The sequence below is a fragment of the Populus trichocarpa genome, chromosome 1 (genome assembly GCF_000002775.5).
Source record: "Populus trichocarpa isolate Nisqually-1 chromosome 1, P.trichocarpa_v4.1, whole genome shotgun sequence".
In the NCBI taxonomy this organism is placed as follows: Eukaryota; Viridiplantae; Streptophyta; class Magnoliopsida; order Malpighiales; family Salicaceae; genus Populus; species Populus trichocarpa.
In genome coordinates this window covers 38,323,228-38,340,967 of record NC_037285.2, presented here as the reverse complement: position 1 = coordinate 38,340,967, position 17,740 = coordinate 38,323,228, and the positions used below count along the sequence as shown (strand labels likewise).

The 17,740-nt window shown below is 34.1% G+C and overlaps 2 protein-coding genes across 2 annotated transcripts; one reads left to right on the top strand and one right to left on the bottom strand.

The window, feature by feature from the left end:
• The first annotated feature begins 9,316 nt into the window (after positions 1-9,316).
• On the top strand, positions 9,317-10,789 carry LOC7487540 (uncharacterized). The gene has a single exon (XM_002300342.4). The coding sequence runs from the start codon at positions 9,902-9,904 to the stop codon at positions 10,607-10,609; it is 708 nt and encodes a 235-aa protein (XP_002300378.1). The 5' UTR covers positions 9,317-9,901; the 3' UTR covers positions 10,610-10,789.
• Positions 10,790-11,010: 221 nt separating this feature from the next.
• Positions 11,011-14,931, bottom strand: LOC7485110 (cysteine synthase 2). The gene is made up of 6 exons (XM_002298827.4): positions 14,659-14,931; positions 14,121-14,195; positions 13,226-13,369; positions 12,503-12,892; positions 12,183-12,418; positions 11,011-11,752 (listed from the first exon to the last, which is right to left on the bottom strand). Exons 1-6 carry the CDS (start codon positions 14,866-14,868, stop codon positions 11,533-11,535), a joined length of 1,275 nt encoding a protein of 424 aa, XP_002298863.2. The 5' UTR covers positions 14,869-14,931; the 3' UTR covers positions 11,011-11,532.
• Between the last annotated feature and the right edge of the window lie 2,809 nt (positions 14,932-17,740).

The window sequence follows — 17,740 nt, the reverse complement described above, 5'->3', positions numbered from 1 at the left end:
CATTATATTTGCAACAAAGTGTTTTTTTTTTTTTTAACAATTCAACCACCACCTTTTTTGTATTTTATTATTTTAAAATCAAGGATATAAATTATATTCCATTGACCAGTATACCTTGTATCCTTTTAAAAAACAAAACAAAATAGAATGAATTTCTTCTCATTTAAAATCTTAAATTATTTTAAATTTCCTGTCCTAGCCGAGATATCCTGGATTTACTTATTCCGTGTTCCGGATATAAACTCATGAAGTCTTCATTTTATTCCGATCTGTATCGCAAACATCATCCAGAAGCTTTACTGTTCTGGGTACTTCACAAGAATACCTGCAAGCTGAGCATTTCCCATGGCGACAAGATCAGTGGGAATTGCATCCTTCATTCATTCCTTGGTAGAATTGCTTAATTAAGTTTCTGATCACGTCTTCAATGGAATAAGTCTGGGAGACAGTAATCCAAGCACTGCAGTCAAAATATCTCTTCACAATTTCATGCTCTAAGCCTTGCAGCCAGAGTTGTTTTGACAGCGCCACCCATCCCAACCACTGAAATAGTGGTCTGCTGCCTTTCACCATCTGTGAGCCGTTGAATTAATAAATCTCTTCCATCTTCAATACCCACCACCACCTCTTAATCGACACTCTACTGGTATCACTGGAGCTCCGGCCTTTCATTTGATCAATACCATACCGTTTTGTTTATCTTTGGTACGTTTTGAATCATACTTTCCATCTTTTCATTTGTTTATCACACCTCTTAATCATTCTTTATTAAGGGTGGTGTAGTCGCATTTCAAGAGGACAATTCTTTATTGAATTTTTTTAAAAAAATTATTATTTGACATTTGATTTGATTATTATTTTCTTAATTTTATTGTTTGTTTTTTTTTTAATGTTAAGTTATTTCCAACTTATATTCTAAATAATAAGTTAGTTAGGTTAATAATTAACTCAGATGTTTTATGAATTTTTCCTTAATTTTTTTATGAATATTTTTTCACAATTACATATTTTGGTGTTAAATTATTGATCATTAAGCTATGTGAGTTTTTCACCTTTTTTTTTTGTTTAGTTATTCCAAAACTGGATTGGTAAAGTTAATCAAAGTTGGCTTTAACATTTTTTATTGAACTTTGATATGTCCTTCTTTTAAAAGTCTATTTTTTTTTTAATCCCTGTCGCGAATGACAGATTGGTCGAGTTAACCTGAGTTAATTTGATTTCTTTTCCTCGATTTTTTTATGGCTTAAATTGTTTTCTTTGATTTCATCATTTTGCATTAAATTATTTGCTTTGGAGCTTTGACATTTTTTCTCTTTTCTTTCTATTTCATTATTTTGAGAGCGGGTTGGTCAAGCTAATCTAAGTTAGCTTGCATTTTCTTTCACAATGTTGTTTTATTTAACTCTGGTCTTTTTTGTTAAGTCCTTCTTTTGAAAGTCTAATTTTTTTTTTTATATCGACCTCATGTCACGAGTGGTGAGTTAGTTAAGTTAGCCTAGGTTGACTCAAATGTTTTTTCTCTTGATTTTTTATGACTTTTTTTTTAGTTTCATCATTTTGTATTAAGTTATTTTCCGTCGAGCTTTGTCATTTTTTTCACTTTTTCTTTGTTTAGTTATTCTGAGAGCGGGTTGATAAAATTAACTCGGGTTACCTCTGTTTTTTTTGACATTTTTTTATTGAACTTTGATCTTTTTTACTAGGTCATTCTTTTTAATTTTTTTTATCTCGATCTCATATCGCGGTTAGTGGGTTCGTTAAATTAACCCGAGTTGAGTTGGGTTTTCTTCTTTGGCATTATATTTTTTGAAGATTTATTTTTGTTTTCATCTTTGACATTAGATTATTAGACCTTAAACTTTACAATTTCTTTTCATTTTCTTCTATGCGAGTTGTTTCAGTCTCATATCCTGGATCATGTTTTAGTAAATTTAACTCAGGTTATCTCAGATTATCGTCTTCTAAATATCTTTTTTTAGGTTTGGAAAAAGTTTGGCGTGGCCCATGGCATATCGCAAGCCACCTATCTAGTCATAGACTAGATCCCTCACATTGGCCACTCAAGTTTTCTCTCATTTCTATGTGAGGTCTCCTCATAACAGCACCCTTCAAAAAAATATTTCATACTTACTAGCCCTTGCTTGATTTCTTCAAGTTCATCTCGAGCTTCTCCTGACAAGATTGCTTCATTTTCAAGTAAGGAAACTATCTTGCTCATTAGGAATTCTACTGGTATCGTTGCTATTCTTATTTCTATGTTTTTGTTTTTTTCTATTCTAACACATTTTGATATAAGTTTCGGTAAAATAACACAAATTAGAAAAATATTAGAGTTGGAACACAACCACGATTGAGAATAAGATTTTATAATGGCAAAAATAAAATCAATTATCATATCTTATTTAAATTAATTGACATTACAAAAATCAATTTAAAATTTTATGAAAATTCAATGGCCAAGAAAAGAGATTCAAGATCCAATTAGCTAAGAAAGAAAGAGGAGATAAGGTGGTATAACATGATAGAGAAAGAGGGAAAGAAAAAATGAGTTATCAGTGACACACCAAGCCTTTGTTTTCGACACATCTGGTACTGTTTAAAAAATTTAGACGAGATGATTCTAACCATACATTATAATACAACTAAACGAGGTTATAATTGTTTAGGGATTTTGTTCAGGGTTAATTTAAGGTTAATTACGACATTGTTTGGTGGTCTTTCAAGGTGTGGTTAAAATCGTCTCATCAAAATTTTTCTAACAATATCGGGAGTGCAAAAAATAAAGCACGTGTATGTTCATGGTAACCCATTCTTTCTTTCCTTTTTTTTTTCTTTCAATTCTCTTTCCTGCCACATCACCTTATCTCCTTTCTTTTTCTTGGTCATTGGATCTTGTTTTTTAGCCATTGGATTTTTATAAAATTTTAGATTTATTTTTGTTTAGGTTAATTAATTTGCAACATACATACATTTTAAAACATGACTAGAGGTTGTGTATAAAAATGATATTCAGAAACACGGTGAGATAGATGATACGGGATGCAAAGAGCATGTTAGGTGATAAGGGAATATATTGCATACATATTTTTAGTCATTCCTAGTTTATTTTAGAGAATTTGTGTAATTCTTAGCTAGGTATCTAGAGTTTTGGATATCTTTGAAAATTATTACTTTTTAGGGATTCAATGTATTTTTCAGATATTTAACTATTAGAGTATGCTGAATTTGGGATCATATGAGGAGACAAACAATGAGTTGAGTTTAGAGTTCAAACATTGGTTGGTCTATCCTAGACAATCCTGAGCACTGATTGGTTTTTTAGGTATAACAGGAGTTATATAACTCTGTTTCATGTGTTCTTTATCTTTTTGAAAATCTAAGACATAGGCCTACAATTCTTATGTAGAGAAAAGAACCCAGTTTTTTTTGTTTTAAAGTCCAAAAAGTGAGTTAAAATATAGAGTTCAGATCAGACTTGAAATCCTTGCAACCCAGACATTGTCTCGGTTTTTTCCCCATATCTCCAGTTTCATAAATCCAAAAATTGCAAGACAAGTTTTGTTGAAAAGAATATTTGATTTTTTGATTTTCTACGATTATTACAGAAATAGAGAAGTCTTAGTTCACACGCTTTTGGCCCTAAAATTGACCTAAAATATTAGGAAAGAAAATAAAGTTAGAATATGTGACAGAGTAGAAAAGTGACTTTCTTTCCTTTAAAGGATAAATCCAAACCATAAAAAAAAAAAAAACCTTTAGAAGGCAACACATGGATGTCTTTATAACCTAAACACACTACAAGAGGGAGGAGGTGGCATCTAGGAGCAAAAGCAATCAGAACTGAAAGAAAAAAGCCAAGGACTACAGTGATGAAGATAGGAAGTTTTAGAGAATTGAGCTGATTGATAAACTTCAGAGTAATATGTTTTGATATTTGAATAATACAACTGTTAACATATATATACACAGGATTGTAGGTTTGAATTTAGAAACAGAGCTAAGATTACGTCTAGCATTTACACTGCATTTACACTGAAGATTATTTGTCATTACAAGCTTGATATTAGGCTTGAATGATGGTTGCACAATTCTGTGCAGGAGGCAAGGGATTATTTGCTGAATCTGTGGTGATTTCCTTTATACGCTCCCGCAAGATAAGAAGCCCGTCTGTGCGTGTAGTTTGCAGAAGCAATTAGTGGATGAGTTGAGGCTTCAAGGCGATGAAGATATGCATCATGACTGACAAGGAGATCATGAAGTTCCTCAAAAGTGAGTGGTCATTCTCAGGCACGAATAGGACCTGCAATTTCATGAAAATCAGTTCCCAGGCCATTTATGATATAGAGCGTTAGATCATCTTCAGAGATTGGGTGATCTATGAGGGAGATTTCATCTGCCAAAGATTTTACAGAGTGAAGGTATGTTTGAATTGACTAGTTACCCTTCTTTATCATTGTGAGTTCTTCCTTAAGCTGCATTGCTCTGGTTCTGGACTTGCTTGCATACAGTGTATGTAATTTATGTCATGCATCATTTGATGTCTTGGCCATTGAGATGAGAGGAGTGATGACGGTAGATGTAGATGCCAAAATGGCACTGATGATAAGCTTATCTTGCCTTATCTAGTGAGTTCGTTGGACACCACAGTTTGATGTACTGGTGGGTATGGGGCAGATTTTTTCTCCAGTAACATAGTCAAGAAGATCATACCCAATGAGTAAGGCTTCAAATTGAGCGCGCCATTGAAGAAATGTAGAGGGAGTAAGTTTATCATTTATCTAGGATGTGATGTTGAAAGCAATTAAGGGTGTTTCAGTTGGAGAGGGTGGAGTTGAGATTGAATTATGATTGTGAGGGATCGAATTCTCGTTGGAGATTTCTTGCTCTAATATCATGATGAAGATAGGAAGTTTTAGATAATTGAGTTGATTGATAAACTTCAGAGTAATATGTTTTGATATTTGAATAATACAACTGTTAACATATATATACACAGGATTGTAGGTTTGAATTTAGAAACAGAGCTAAGATTACGTCTAGCATTTACACTGAAGATTATTTGCCGTTACAAGCTTGATATTAGGCTTGAATGATGGTTGCACAATTCTGTGCAGGAGGCAAGGGATTATTTGTTGAATCTGTGGTGATTTCCTTTATATACAGCCCCTCAAGATGACTAACTCTTTAATATTCTTATACTATGGAGTTATGTTCATCGAATTAAGTTTTTTTTTTTTATTTAGCTATGGAGTAGTTCTTTATTTGGGATTTTTGATGTAACTTGACTATGATTATGCAAATATTTCTTTGATTGAATTAATTTAGTTTTTGTTGAGTATTTCATCATGAACTTAATGCTTGTGTATGTTTGATCACCATGTGCATGATTTGGGATTCAATTTGAGACTGGGAAGTGATAATTGTTTTAAATGTTGCTTGAAATACCATAAGGAATCCATATGAGAGATATCTATGGAACTTGTGTAATCATTAAGAGTTTTATCGCTTCTAATGATTTTTTACGAGTTTAGAATTTTTACAGAGATGTAAGAAGTTTGCTTGTTAAAATAATTTATTGATTCTCAAGAGAGATTAGTGATTAAATTAGTAAAACCTGATTATCAACAATAAAAAAAAAATTTCGATAGGATTAATTCAATTGAGAAATTCATATAAGATTAGTTACGGCAAAGTCAGAAATCCTAGGACCCGTTAAACTTGATTTCAACACCATTTAATTACTTGCTTGTTTGTTTCAATTCTTTGTTGTAGTTTTGCAAACTATTATAATTGAATCATCAAATAGGTATGGATTTAATAATTTTGGTACTTATTGATAATTTTTGCAAATCTTTGTGGGATGATACTCTACTCTTTCACTTTATTACTTGTTATGAATCGTGCACTTGTAATTTTGACCAAAACTAGGCTCCCTCCCCCACTCTCCTTTATGCCCTTAATCTTTTGTATCTCTTAGATTGTTACCTAACAGGAGTTGTTTATTTTATCTTAAAACAATGAAATCTTATAAAAGTCCCAGTCTAGATAGTTTGCAACCGATATTTTTCAAAAAAAACAATTTGGGATATAATTGGCATTAACAATTCATTTATTGGTTCAGAATGCTTTTACTACAACAACTTTTCCTTTAGAGTTGGTGCATGGAGACCTTGATCCTGCTCGTTCCCGAGGTCCAGAAGCCAAATCAAGTGTGCTTGTTTTTATAGTAAAAAAATGTTCTTGAAAGTTTTTGAATTGTTTTTGCTTTAAATAATTTTTTTTATGTTTTTGAATTATTTTAATATACTAATGTTAACAATAAATTTTAAAAAATAAAAAACATATTATTTTGATATATTTTCAAACAAAAAACACTTTATAACCTGTTTTGACTTGATGATTTGATTAATCTCGGCAAAGTTTTTGGGATAGAGGTATGGTTGAGTTTTTTTTATGGAACCAGTGAAGAAACAATTAAAAGAAATAAAAGCAATAAATAAGAAAATGTAATTTTAAAATATGTTTATATAATATATTTTACATTCTTTTTCAATTTAAATTCTTAATTGCTTTAAAAAAAAGAGAGGAAATACCACAAGATTGCATGATTTCAATTTACACGCGTGGTAAAAGGAACCCAGCTTATCACTTTCTACGAAGATCTCTCCTCTGATTATACTCTTACTAGTCAACATCACAGGAACCAGCGTAGGGCAAACGGATGATGCCTGTCTGCTGCTTGTTCTAGAGAACTTTGAAAACTGCATGCCCATATTTGTCGTCTTGAGAGAAAAAAAAGTTAGTGTATGATCCTCTTCTACTGCAGCCCTAGCTCACATTATTACATCAGCTGCACGAGGGGATGATTATTTTCTACAACGGGGGCAAGAAGGCAAGTATCATGAATGGCAATTCTTGCAAGGTCAAAAAGAGCATGAACATTAGCCCACCTCTTGCCTTCAAGAATCCACACCATAAAAATAGCTAGAGTGGGGGAAATGGATCCCTTGAGTAGCAAGACAAGTGAGATTGCTGGCAAGTGGCAATTTATTTTGTTCTGTGCTGTCAATCCGGCATTCGATGAAGCTAAAGGGTGTTTGAGAGTGTTGTAGTGGTTGTTTTTTAAAGCGTTTTTTATTCGGAAATCATCAAAATAATTTTTTTTATTTTTTAAAAATTATTTTTGAAATCAGTATGAAAACATCAAAAAATAATTAATTTAAAGTAAAAAAATAAAAAAAATTTAAATTTTTTCAAAAGCATTTTTAAAACGCAAAAAAAAATTCGCCTTATTAACTAGCAAGTAAGAGGTTGAGAGGTTGAGACCTTTTTATATTGTACAAAAGTTGGGTGATGATAATTTGTTTTTTTTATTTTTGGTTGAATTTTCTTATCAAAGCATGTTTTTTTTTGCATTTCAAAAATACTTTTTAAAAAATTGAATTTTTTTTTATTTTTTTATTCACTTCGAATTAATATTTTTTGATATTTTTGTATTATTTTGATATGATGATATAAAATATAAAATTAAAAAATTAAAAAATATTATCTCAATATATTTTAAAAAATAGTACTATGGACATTAATATTGTACTAAAAATAGTCATAGAGTGTTTGCACTGTGGATCACATTGTAGACATAGAGTGTTTGCACTGTGAACGATATTGTAGCACCTGGGGGCATTGTCTTTTCTATTTTTGGTCAAAAAATATTGTCGGGTCTAGCTTTGCAACCAGACCCAATGATATTGGATTTGATTTTCAGCCAGACTCACTGATCTTGGATCTGGCTCTGTAGCCAAACCCAAAGATATTAGATCAGACTCTGCAACCAGACCCAAAAGCTTTGGACTTGGCTCGACAATGGGATCCACAAATATTGCATCTAGGATAGTACCACACCTAAGACTATTAGATTTGATACTTTATACTTTTCATATTTATTTTACTTTAAAAAAAATCTATTAATCAGCAAAATATGTTATAATAAATGTAAGTTATGTAGCCACCGACATGCATGCATTCAGAGTCTCTCCACAAAGCCTACTATGAACCTGATCAAGGGTGGAGCCAAAAATTTTCCTGCTCTGAGCTATTAAATAAATATATAATTTTTTTAAGATTAATTATTAACTCATGTACATGAATTTTTAAAGTTAACAGTAAATTTTTAATTCTAATACATCATTTAAAATATTAAAAAATAAATTTAAAAGTACATAAAATTGAAGTGAAAGTAAAAATAAACTCACTATTGTAACAACCCCTCAACCGGGATAAAATAACAATCTCATGTCAACTGGAAAATAAAGTAATTAAAATTTTTTCCTCTCTCAATTCCTCCTTCCCTCACTTGATTCTTCTTTAGATTAGTTGGACTTTGTAAGTTTACAAGGTTATTCTCTCACTTTTTTTTTCCTAGATTTTTTTTATGTTTTTCCCTTACTTTTCTCTCTTTCTCTCTCGCCTTTTCTTTTTTTTATTTTCCTATTCTGCTTCTGCCGAGTCGGGAATATATAAAAAGAAGGAAAATCTGATTTGTTTTATTTTTAACGACAAATAACCATTTTACCCTTAGTGATCAGTCATTTTGCTTTTATTTGACGGTTTTTTTTTAGCACTACCAAACTCCGTTCATCCTAAAATTTTAACTAGATTTTATTCAATATATTTTAAGATCCCTCATAAAATTTCAGCTCAATCTGATGGTCGGATTGAAAATTACGCTCAATAACGTAAAACTAGTTAAATTGTGATTTTTCATTAAATTTCTAAATTTCTCCAAAAATTCTGAAATTTTAACTCAAGATAAATCATCATATTAGAAGACTCCATGTAAATATTTAGAATTTTTTGATAACTCAATCAAAAATTATGAATATTTTTACATAAAATCTTAACCTCAACTATATCCCTGAGTCTTTAACATGCCATTTTACTTCACCAGGGAGTTATGGTGCCTGGCATTCCCGTCAAAAGATCTCTTCAAAGTAACGGGCCTCCATTAAGACCCTTATCAAAGCGTGCAGTAGCAGAAATGGACTCCTATCATCATATCATTACTCTTTTGACCCTCTAATTGCAGACAATAGAAAATGGGTCATCATCTTATCACTGTGCTCTTTTTGGTAATTACGTACTATGTGTTGGCTAGCAATGGATTTCACTCTACTTTAGCTTGAAAAGTTGGTTTCTTTCATTTCAATCCCTCAAAGCGAGTCCTTCTTGAGTAAAAACCTTTTTACTTTTTGTTTGATTGTGGATAAAACTCAAAAGCAAATGGACATAACTCGAGAAGGAGTGATATATATCTAGACTTTGGTTAGTGAGTTCCATGTGATGGGTTTCGTGGATGTGCCATGTGGAGATCAGCACAGGTGTCTTGCACTTGCACATGGATTTGGCAATCTCAAAGCTTTGAGATTTGAGAAATTAAAATGGTCTTGCCCTTTTCAAGAATCAAGAGTCTCAGTAGCTGATGCAACAGCTTGGTCTCAGTGAAAACAGAAGACCAGGTTAATTTATTAGGAACACTGTGAGTGAGAGGGATAAAAAAGCTCCCTGTTAGAGAAAATTATATATATATAAAACACTTATTTATTTCTGTCTCCAACCAGATACTTGGATTCTTCCTTGATGACTAGCTCGTTCCAGGTGTGCTAAACTATTCTTCTGTATCCAATCTCCTCTCCTGTAATTGTAATTGTAATTGTACTAGTTTACCTTTCTTTAATATGTAAGCACTAAGCAGCTACTTGTACCAGCAGTTCTGCTTCCTCTTGTGTTGCATTACAAGAAATATTAGACCCCAGAAGTGTTTTCTTTTCTTTTCTTCGATCTTCTACACAGATCTACTCCATATTATCCAATCCAACATTCAAGCTACTTTTGATCCCTGGAAATGGGAAATACACCTGAGAGTCAAATCAGTTCACAGTATTTCTTCAAACCCTCACTGCTTTGTGTTTCAGTCCTTGTCGCTTCTCTTGTTTTCACTTGTTTCCTCCTTTTTGGGATCTCTACTTACCTTATCACAATATCTGTTTTGTTTCTGTCAACCATTTTCATCGTCACATTCTCAAAGAAAAAGGTGGCTGTTGTTAGCAATTCAGCAGAAGCTGAAAGTCCCACATGTCGCCCTCAGAGCATGCTTGAAAAGGAAGTTGTGGAGGAACTAAATCCAGAAGTGGAACCTATAATTCATTGCGATGCTTCCCAGCAAAGTGATGTTTGCGACATGCATGAGTATCAAGTTGAACCAACGGATTTCCCATCAGACAGTGATAGCAGTGATGATTTCTCTGCAAGTGAGAATTTTGAGCTCAGTTGGAGGTGCTCAGAAAATGTTGGTCAAAGTATTGCAGTCTCTGAAAGCTCAATCTCTGAAAATGACGTTGATGAGGATGGTGATGGTCTCATTGAGATTAGTCTTCCACTGAACAACTCTGTTGATTTTGATGAAGAGTCAAAGAAAAAGTCAGTTTCGAATTTGCCTGAATCCATTTTCAGGCAACAGGGTCTTATGGAGCTATTTGCAGAGATTGCTGAGGTGAATGAAGAGGAAAACTTGATAGAGATTGACCTTTCCATGGGATCCATCAAGTGTTGAAAGTTTGAGATTGAAGCGTGATCTAGCTATTTTTCAATTCAACAAGTTAACATGGCGTATGAGGATGATGTCAAGTGCTAGAATAGAGACTTACTTGTCTCAAGTTCCTTCTTAATTGTGATTTTGCGATGCTCTGTAAACTTCATGCAATTCTACTAAATTAGCTCATCTTTCATCCAAGCTCATCTTTCATTTATTAATTTAATTTACAGGGGATGTGCCATCCTAGTATATTCTTTTCACATAAACCAGCCAAAGGTTCAGTCTTAGCCAAGTGCTAAAATCCACAAGTTAATTATATAGCCAGCATCTTGCCATGTTGGAAAAGCATTCATGGATAATTCATTGCTGTTCTCTTCCTGGCAAGTGATTGGCATCAAGAACATTGAATTTGGAACAGATTGGAAAAATAACGATAATTTTATATCTCAGTTGTATTCCATTCCATTACAGTGTCAAATGAATTGCAAGAAAGCAGTTTCTATTCGTTCTAGAACCTACAGTTAATATTAACAAAGCTTTCAAATGATCCTGGAGACTGAAAAAGAAAAAAAAATCGCAGGAAAAAGCTATGATGCTCTAAAAATTAGACACATGCAGGCACAAACACAATAAAAGACAGAGAGGTCCCAAGATTTTGACAGTGGTCTCAACTAAAACTTGATGATCAACAATAATACAAATGATTCTAAAGCATATCCTGCCAGCCTAATACGCATTAATGTGTGTCCTAATCCTTATGAAGTAAATGGTCTTTTGATCCACGGTAAAGTTACTGCTTCCATATGCTGTCATCACCAAAAATCACATCAAACCTTCGGAGGGTGGAGGCCGGCCCTACCAAGAAACTTCACAACAAACGAAAATAGCCTCATTATGCTTCTATGATTCTGGATAAAAATATGGTCAGGACCAAATCTCATTTAAATACCAAGGAACTCTAATCCAGTTGCTGTGGGTGTCAAACCATGCTCAGACAGATACTGAGCATCATGAAACTTACTCAGATGCCTCATCCCACTATCACACAGAATGGTCACAATTGTGTGACCAGGACCAAGTGATTGTGCCACTCTAACAGCTCCAACACAGTTCATGGCTGAAGAACTCCCCAGAAAAAGGCCATCATTCTTCAAAAGATACCTGAAAAGAAGTTCAAGTAAAGATGTAGTATGGAAACTTTGAATGAAGTAAAACTAGTAGGAGAACAGTTCATGTGCCATGGGAAAAATCTTTAGCTTGCAAATGCATGGAAATAAAATCAAGTTTTAAAAGCAGTCATTCCATGTAATGTGAAGAAAGGTCAACTAATTTCAAAATTTTCGCATTAACAAGTAAAATTAATGAAAAATTACAGGAAATTTTCCATTTTGAAGGAAATAAAAAAGCTCGCTGAGAGAAAAAAGTTTAAGACATAAGAAGAGACATGGCAAGAGACCATATCTCTTTGTGCAACTATCCCACCAACCAGGACATTGTCACATAACTCCCTCCTCGTTACTTCTTTCTCAACCTCTAAGCAATCAAGAACTACTATATAGAAATAAGGCAGAAAAAGAAAGCATGGTTTGACCTTGACATTTCAACAGCCTCTTTGTCTGTGCCTCTGTAGGCTCCGTCAAGTTTTGCCATCTTAAAATTTTGTGTTAATCTATTGATTCCAATTCCTTCCGTTATTGTGTCAAATGGGTTCTTTAACCTTTTTCCTTCAGCTTCCTCTCTCGTGTACATCACTCCCCTTGTTACCTTGTTGAACAAACCAGAACCAGGCGGATCTATGAGGAAGCACTTGATGTTCGGATTCTTTTCCTGTAGGACATGTAATAAGGATTCGATGGAACTTCTCTAGCACAACATAAATGAAAAAGTTTAAAACAAAGGGAAGAATTTTACCTGGAGAAAACTTGAAATACCAGCTACAGTGCCGCCTGTGCCTGCAGCTGCCACAAATGAATCTAAACTACAACCACTTTGTTCCCATATCTCAGGTCCAGTGCCCTGATAGTGGGCCCGGAAATTTGCCAAGTTTTCAAACTGGTCAGCAAAAAATCCACCACTACAGTAACTTGAAAAAATAGAACCTTTTTTCTCTCCATCAGAAATGCAACCGTTAATTTGCTCTAAGACTTTGCCATCAATCTTTTCAGTTTTTCTAAGCTTTGATGCTAATTCATTTGCTTCCAGTGCCCGTCTCCTAGCAATGTTGACATAGTGGTCTCTGTGTGTAATTGAAACCGGTCGCACTCTTTCAACAGTAGCTCCCAGAGCTTCGAGAATTTGAGACTAGCAAAAGTTTTCAAGAGTAACAAACTCAAGTTGGTCACAGAATGTGAATGGTAAAAAGAATGCTCAGGAAAAAGGAATATCAAGGATTCAGGTACATGCTCAGAAGAAGGAAACTCTCTAGTACATGTCTATTTTACCGACATGCATAAAAAAACATAAATTTTTCATAGGTCCTCATAAGTAAACTCAAGGAACACTTCTAAAACTTCATCATTGTATTTATGCAACTTCTTTGCAACTTATCTATAGCTGCTAAGTTTCCTACAATACATTTACCTAACACAACTCAATTATGGAAAATTAGTCTGAAAAGCTGCACAATATCCAAACCTTCTCAATAGCAACATCATCTGGGATAATGACATGGCATTTGCATCCATAGGCAGGAGCCACTGTAGCCAGGCTAATTGCAGTGCTTCCAGCACTTCCCTCAGTAACAACTCCACCACAAACTAGCTGGCCAGATTCCAGTGCCTGTCAAAGAGCCAAGCAGCCAAACATATAGAAAGTGTAACAGAGGATAACAAAATAATGCCAGCTACAAGCTTTAATTACTTTGTGACATTAAAGTTTTGCATAAGCTAATTAGGGCTTCTTTTTACACAAAAACAATATATAATGTATTTAACAAATGGGATTATTGAAATGTCAAAAAATAGAATATGAGCAGACAATTGTTTCGTTCAATTAGTAGTCCTTGTGAGTAATTCCACTTCACCATCTGAACAATGTAGAAACCAAAGATTTCAATATTTCACACAGATTTTGGATTCATAAATAGCATCGCAAGGATTTCTGTATGTGCCTAAATTCAATTTAAAGAAGAAACTTCAGGTGCCCGCCATTTAAGACAGGGAAGTACTTAAATGACCCCTGAGCTGTTAACTCCAGCTTAAGCTCTATATGGCACTAAATTTCTTGTTTGAATTCGTAGTGCTGTGGTTTGCTCATAGTACAAAAAACATTAGATTTCGGTTCTGTTCTCATGATTGCATTTTGATAAAAAGAAGTTTCATATTAACTTACATTTTGTGATCGGTCACACTGAACTTACAAGCCACAACCATTACCATCCATCATCATGTCTGAAATTAACAATCATATCTCCTATCCTAAATTCCTAATTAATTGATAATATCACCAAAACTATGCTTTTTGTCTTAAAGTTTTCATTGTCTTAAAGTTTTCATAATTGTTAGTTGACAAAAGCATTCAAGTAATTTACCTCTTCAATTATTTTCACAGCAACCCTATCTTTAACACTCCCTCCTGGATTCAGAAACTCGCACTTCCCAAGAATCTGAAGAAAGAAAAATCAAGAACAAATGAAACCAAAAGCAATAACCAATAACCATGAATCTATTAAGTACTATAAATCAACCCTGAAATATACATGAACAACCACTTCAGAAAATGAAGAAAAATTATTGAGCATCAATTTGGGGAACATAGGAAAATACAATTAATAAAATTGAAAGAAAAAAAAAAGCTTATCTTCGAGAGAAGTATCAAAGAGTGTGAGTTAAAAAGTGACCATAATCAACCACAAACATATATCTTGTTTATAAAACACCATAAACCCATAATCAAGACCATAATTCAAAGAAAAAAACATAGCTTGATCAAAAGCACATACCCCCGACATGTATTTCATTCATAAACAGATACAACAATGCCACAAGTCCAATGAAAACATATTAGAAATGGAAATAATGGAAGAACTGGATCATAATATGAAGCAAAAGAGCATATCTTGAACTTACTTCACAACCAGTAGCTTCAGAGAGGCTATTAATTCTAATCAAGGGAGTGTTACCAACAGCATGAATGAGTCCGTTTCTTGGTTTTTTATTCTTTGAAAGGGGGGAAGGAGTCTTTCTTTTGGATCTGTAATTGGATAGAAAGTAAGAGAACAATACTATGGACATAGAGATGGCTGCTACAAAAGCACCTGTGGTTCTTACAGATGCCATTGTAGCATATGCGAAGCAATAGACTTTCAAAAACTGAAAAGCTTGAACGGTTGCAGCTTACGACTGTAATATTTTCGATTATACAAACGCGGTATAATTTAACCCGATGGGCCAGGCCCATGAGTCAGTTTAATCAGTTATTATTATTATTATTATTATTATTAATTATTAATAAAAATTAAAAGAAGTGTTATTTTTATTCTACACCACATTACATTACAAAACATTACTAATTATAATAGTTTGTTTTCTTAGTTTTTTTTATCTATCTTTGTCCACTTACCAATCAACACAAGACTACAGGAGCAACTCGATCAGTTCACCAACTATCAAAGGGTTCAGGACTAGGACCCCCAAGCCCGATCCTCAAAACCAATTTTTTTCCCGAGATTACAGATCCACTTCGCTTTGGAGACCTAATGCACATGTGAGTACAACCGAACGTGGGAGGCACTTGGTCCTCGATCACAAGAGGCACCCCAAACACCATACAATGTGTTTTTCTAGTCGTTGAATCATATTTGTGACTAAGTCATTTTAAAGGTGGGCAAGCTGTTAAGTATAAAAGATAACTTTTTTCGAGGCCCTTGTCGATATCTCTGGACTCTCTAACAATGTTGTTAGTCATCATATCCTGGTTCATGAAGTTTAACCTGATTCTCTTTTGAAGTCCGCACGCAAATGCGCTGTCAAATGGGCTTCTCACATCTCTTAGAATCAACTATCCCATATACTAGTGTCATTCACATGGATCATTTCCTTTATTCAACCTTTAAAGTTCTCATTTAATATATGCTACCACGACTAATATCTGCATTGTTGGCCTCTCCATCCTAGCTTGCACCTTAATATTTGCAGCAACCGCCACACCTTTCTACTTATTGAGTCTTTATACTTGCCTCGACAGCTGATTTTAAGCCTCGTGCTTCAACGCCATATATTTTTAAGGCTAGTTGATTTAATAAGTGAGTTGTTACATATTTTTTAATGGATTTCAACTTGCATGACCACCATATTGCTATCTTAGTTAACCATAATCTTTTGTGGGTTTTAGGTTAGCGTGTAGTTAGGCACCATAACCTGGCTTCTATTTTATCCTGCATCATCAATCCCTCTTACCAAAAATGGCCCACTTAGAGCCCTTGATTATGTGACACGACTCAATGAAGTAGCCACGTCTTCCCTACATATTTAAAGTTTGAGAATAGGTTAAGGGAGTTATGCCCTCGATGCCTTTAATCATTGTCTTTACCCGATAGAACTCACATTGAGCTCTAGTTATCATGAGGAACACTTTAGAGGAAACCAACTACAAGATGGTTCGATTAGTTTTTTCCCCTTATACCTAAATCATATAAACAATTTGCACATCACTATCATTGTGGGCCTTCACCAAATTTTCCTTTATCTCTGCCTTGCTTGGGCATAATTCATCATTTTTCTAGTCTTAACATTTATTCTTTCACTCAAACCCTTTTTAGAAGATCAAGGTCACTTGACAGCGCGACCCTCGGGAGGGTCCTACCAATACATTTTCTTACGCCTTATAGTTTTATTCACTCGTTGACTCACACACGTGTTAGACCTTTTGGTTCATGTTTCGAAATAGGGTGAATCAAAAGCTCGTAGGTCAATGTCTAAAATATACATGTGCCAAGGCAAGCCATGACGACACGGGTTGTAGTCCACGATCATAATCATGATGTCTTTGTGGGTATTTTAAAGGCATAGGCTTGGGCTGCCATTATGATCCGTATCAGTCCACCCCACGATCTAATCGATAGAATGACTATTGTCATTCCATATCCACTTGAGGCACATCGTCAGGCCCCATTTACTTCCCTCCCAACAATTTTAAACAATTTTTTTTATTTTGTTTTCAAAGTCCATTTCATATTTTCCTTGCAGTACTTATTTGTTAACAGTCTCTCGTCTATATTTAACTTTGGACAAAATTTATAACCTAATTTGGGGCTATATTTCCAAACAACCCAACTTGTAGATATCATCTCATGGTGCGACAAGGTCCAACCATGACAAGGCTCTCACCCTCTCAGACGCTTCCAAGGAATTTAAACCTGGTTTACCATTAAGGATGCTTCTCCATATTGTAATTCAAACACTATAGATAGTCAATTTTTAAACTGGGCATTTCCTGGTTTGCTCACCATTACAAGGTGAATCCTTTGTAGATGACTTAAATATAAGATGGGGTATTGTAAGTGGGAAAATATCCTTGTTATCATGATTCACTAAGATTTAGCCTCATGTCACTTTGATTTATCTCTAAAAGCCCCTCAAAACATATGGCTTTATGGAAATTAGGATGTGATCGAGTAACATTTGGAGGTCTTTGGGCTTAAACAACAAATGTGGAAATATGAGAAAGGTAACGTACAAGGAATGAGAGTCTTAAAAAAGGTAAGAGGATGACCCATGCCAAAGTTCAAGTCCAAAAGCAGTGTGGATTAGGACATACTATAACTTAGCTTTAGAAATTTCCTGGATATAGGTCATTGCCCCATATGTCTATGTAAAAAGGTGAGGAATAAAAAACATGATGCAGATACACTAGACAAGTCGCACCAAAAGTAGAAAACTTGGTCCTACTTGTAGGCACTCCTTTGAAGGGAAGGGATGTGATTGGATACATTAGAATGGTTGAAGGTATTATCTTTGATTTTGAAAGGTATAATTCTTGCATTGGCTTCACCTTTAAGATCGGGGACCATTTTGATTTCCTAATAAGATCATGACATTGGGTGACCAAGTATATGATTGCCTTTGAAAGGGAAGACAATCATTGCGTGCATTTATTATCCATTTATTTTGAAGAAAAAAAGCTTTTATGCCTTGGCCAGTTGAAAATACT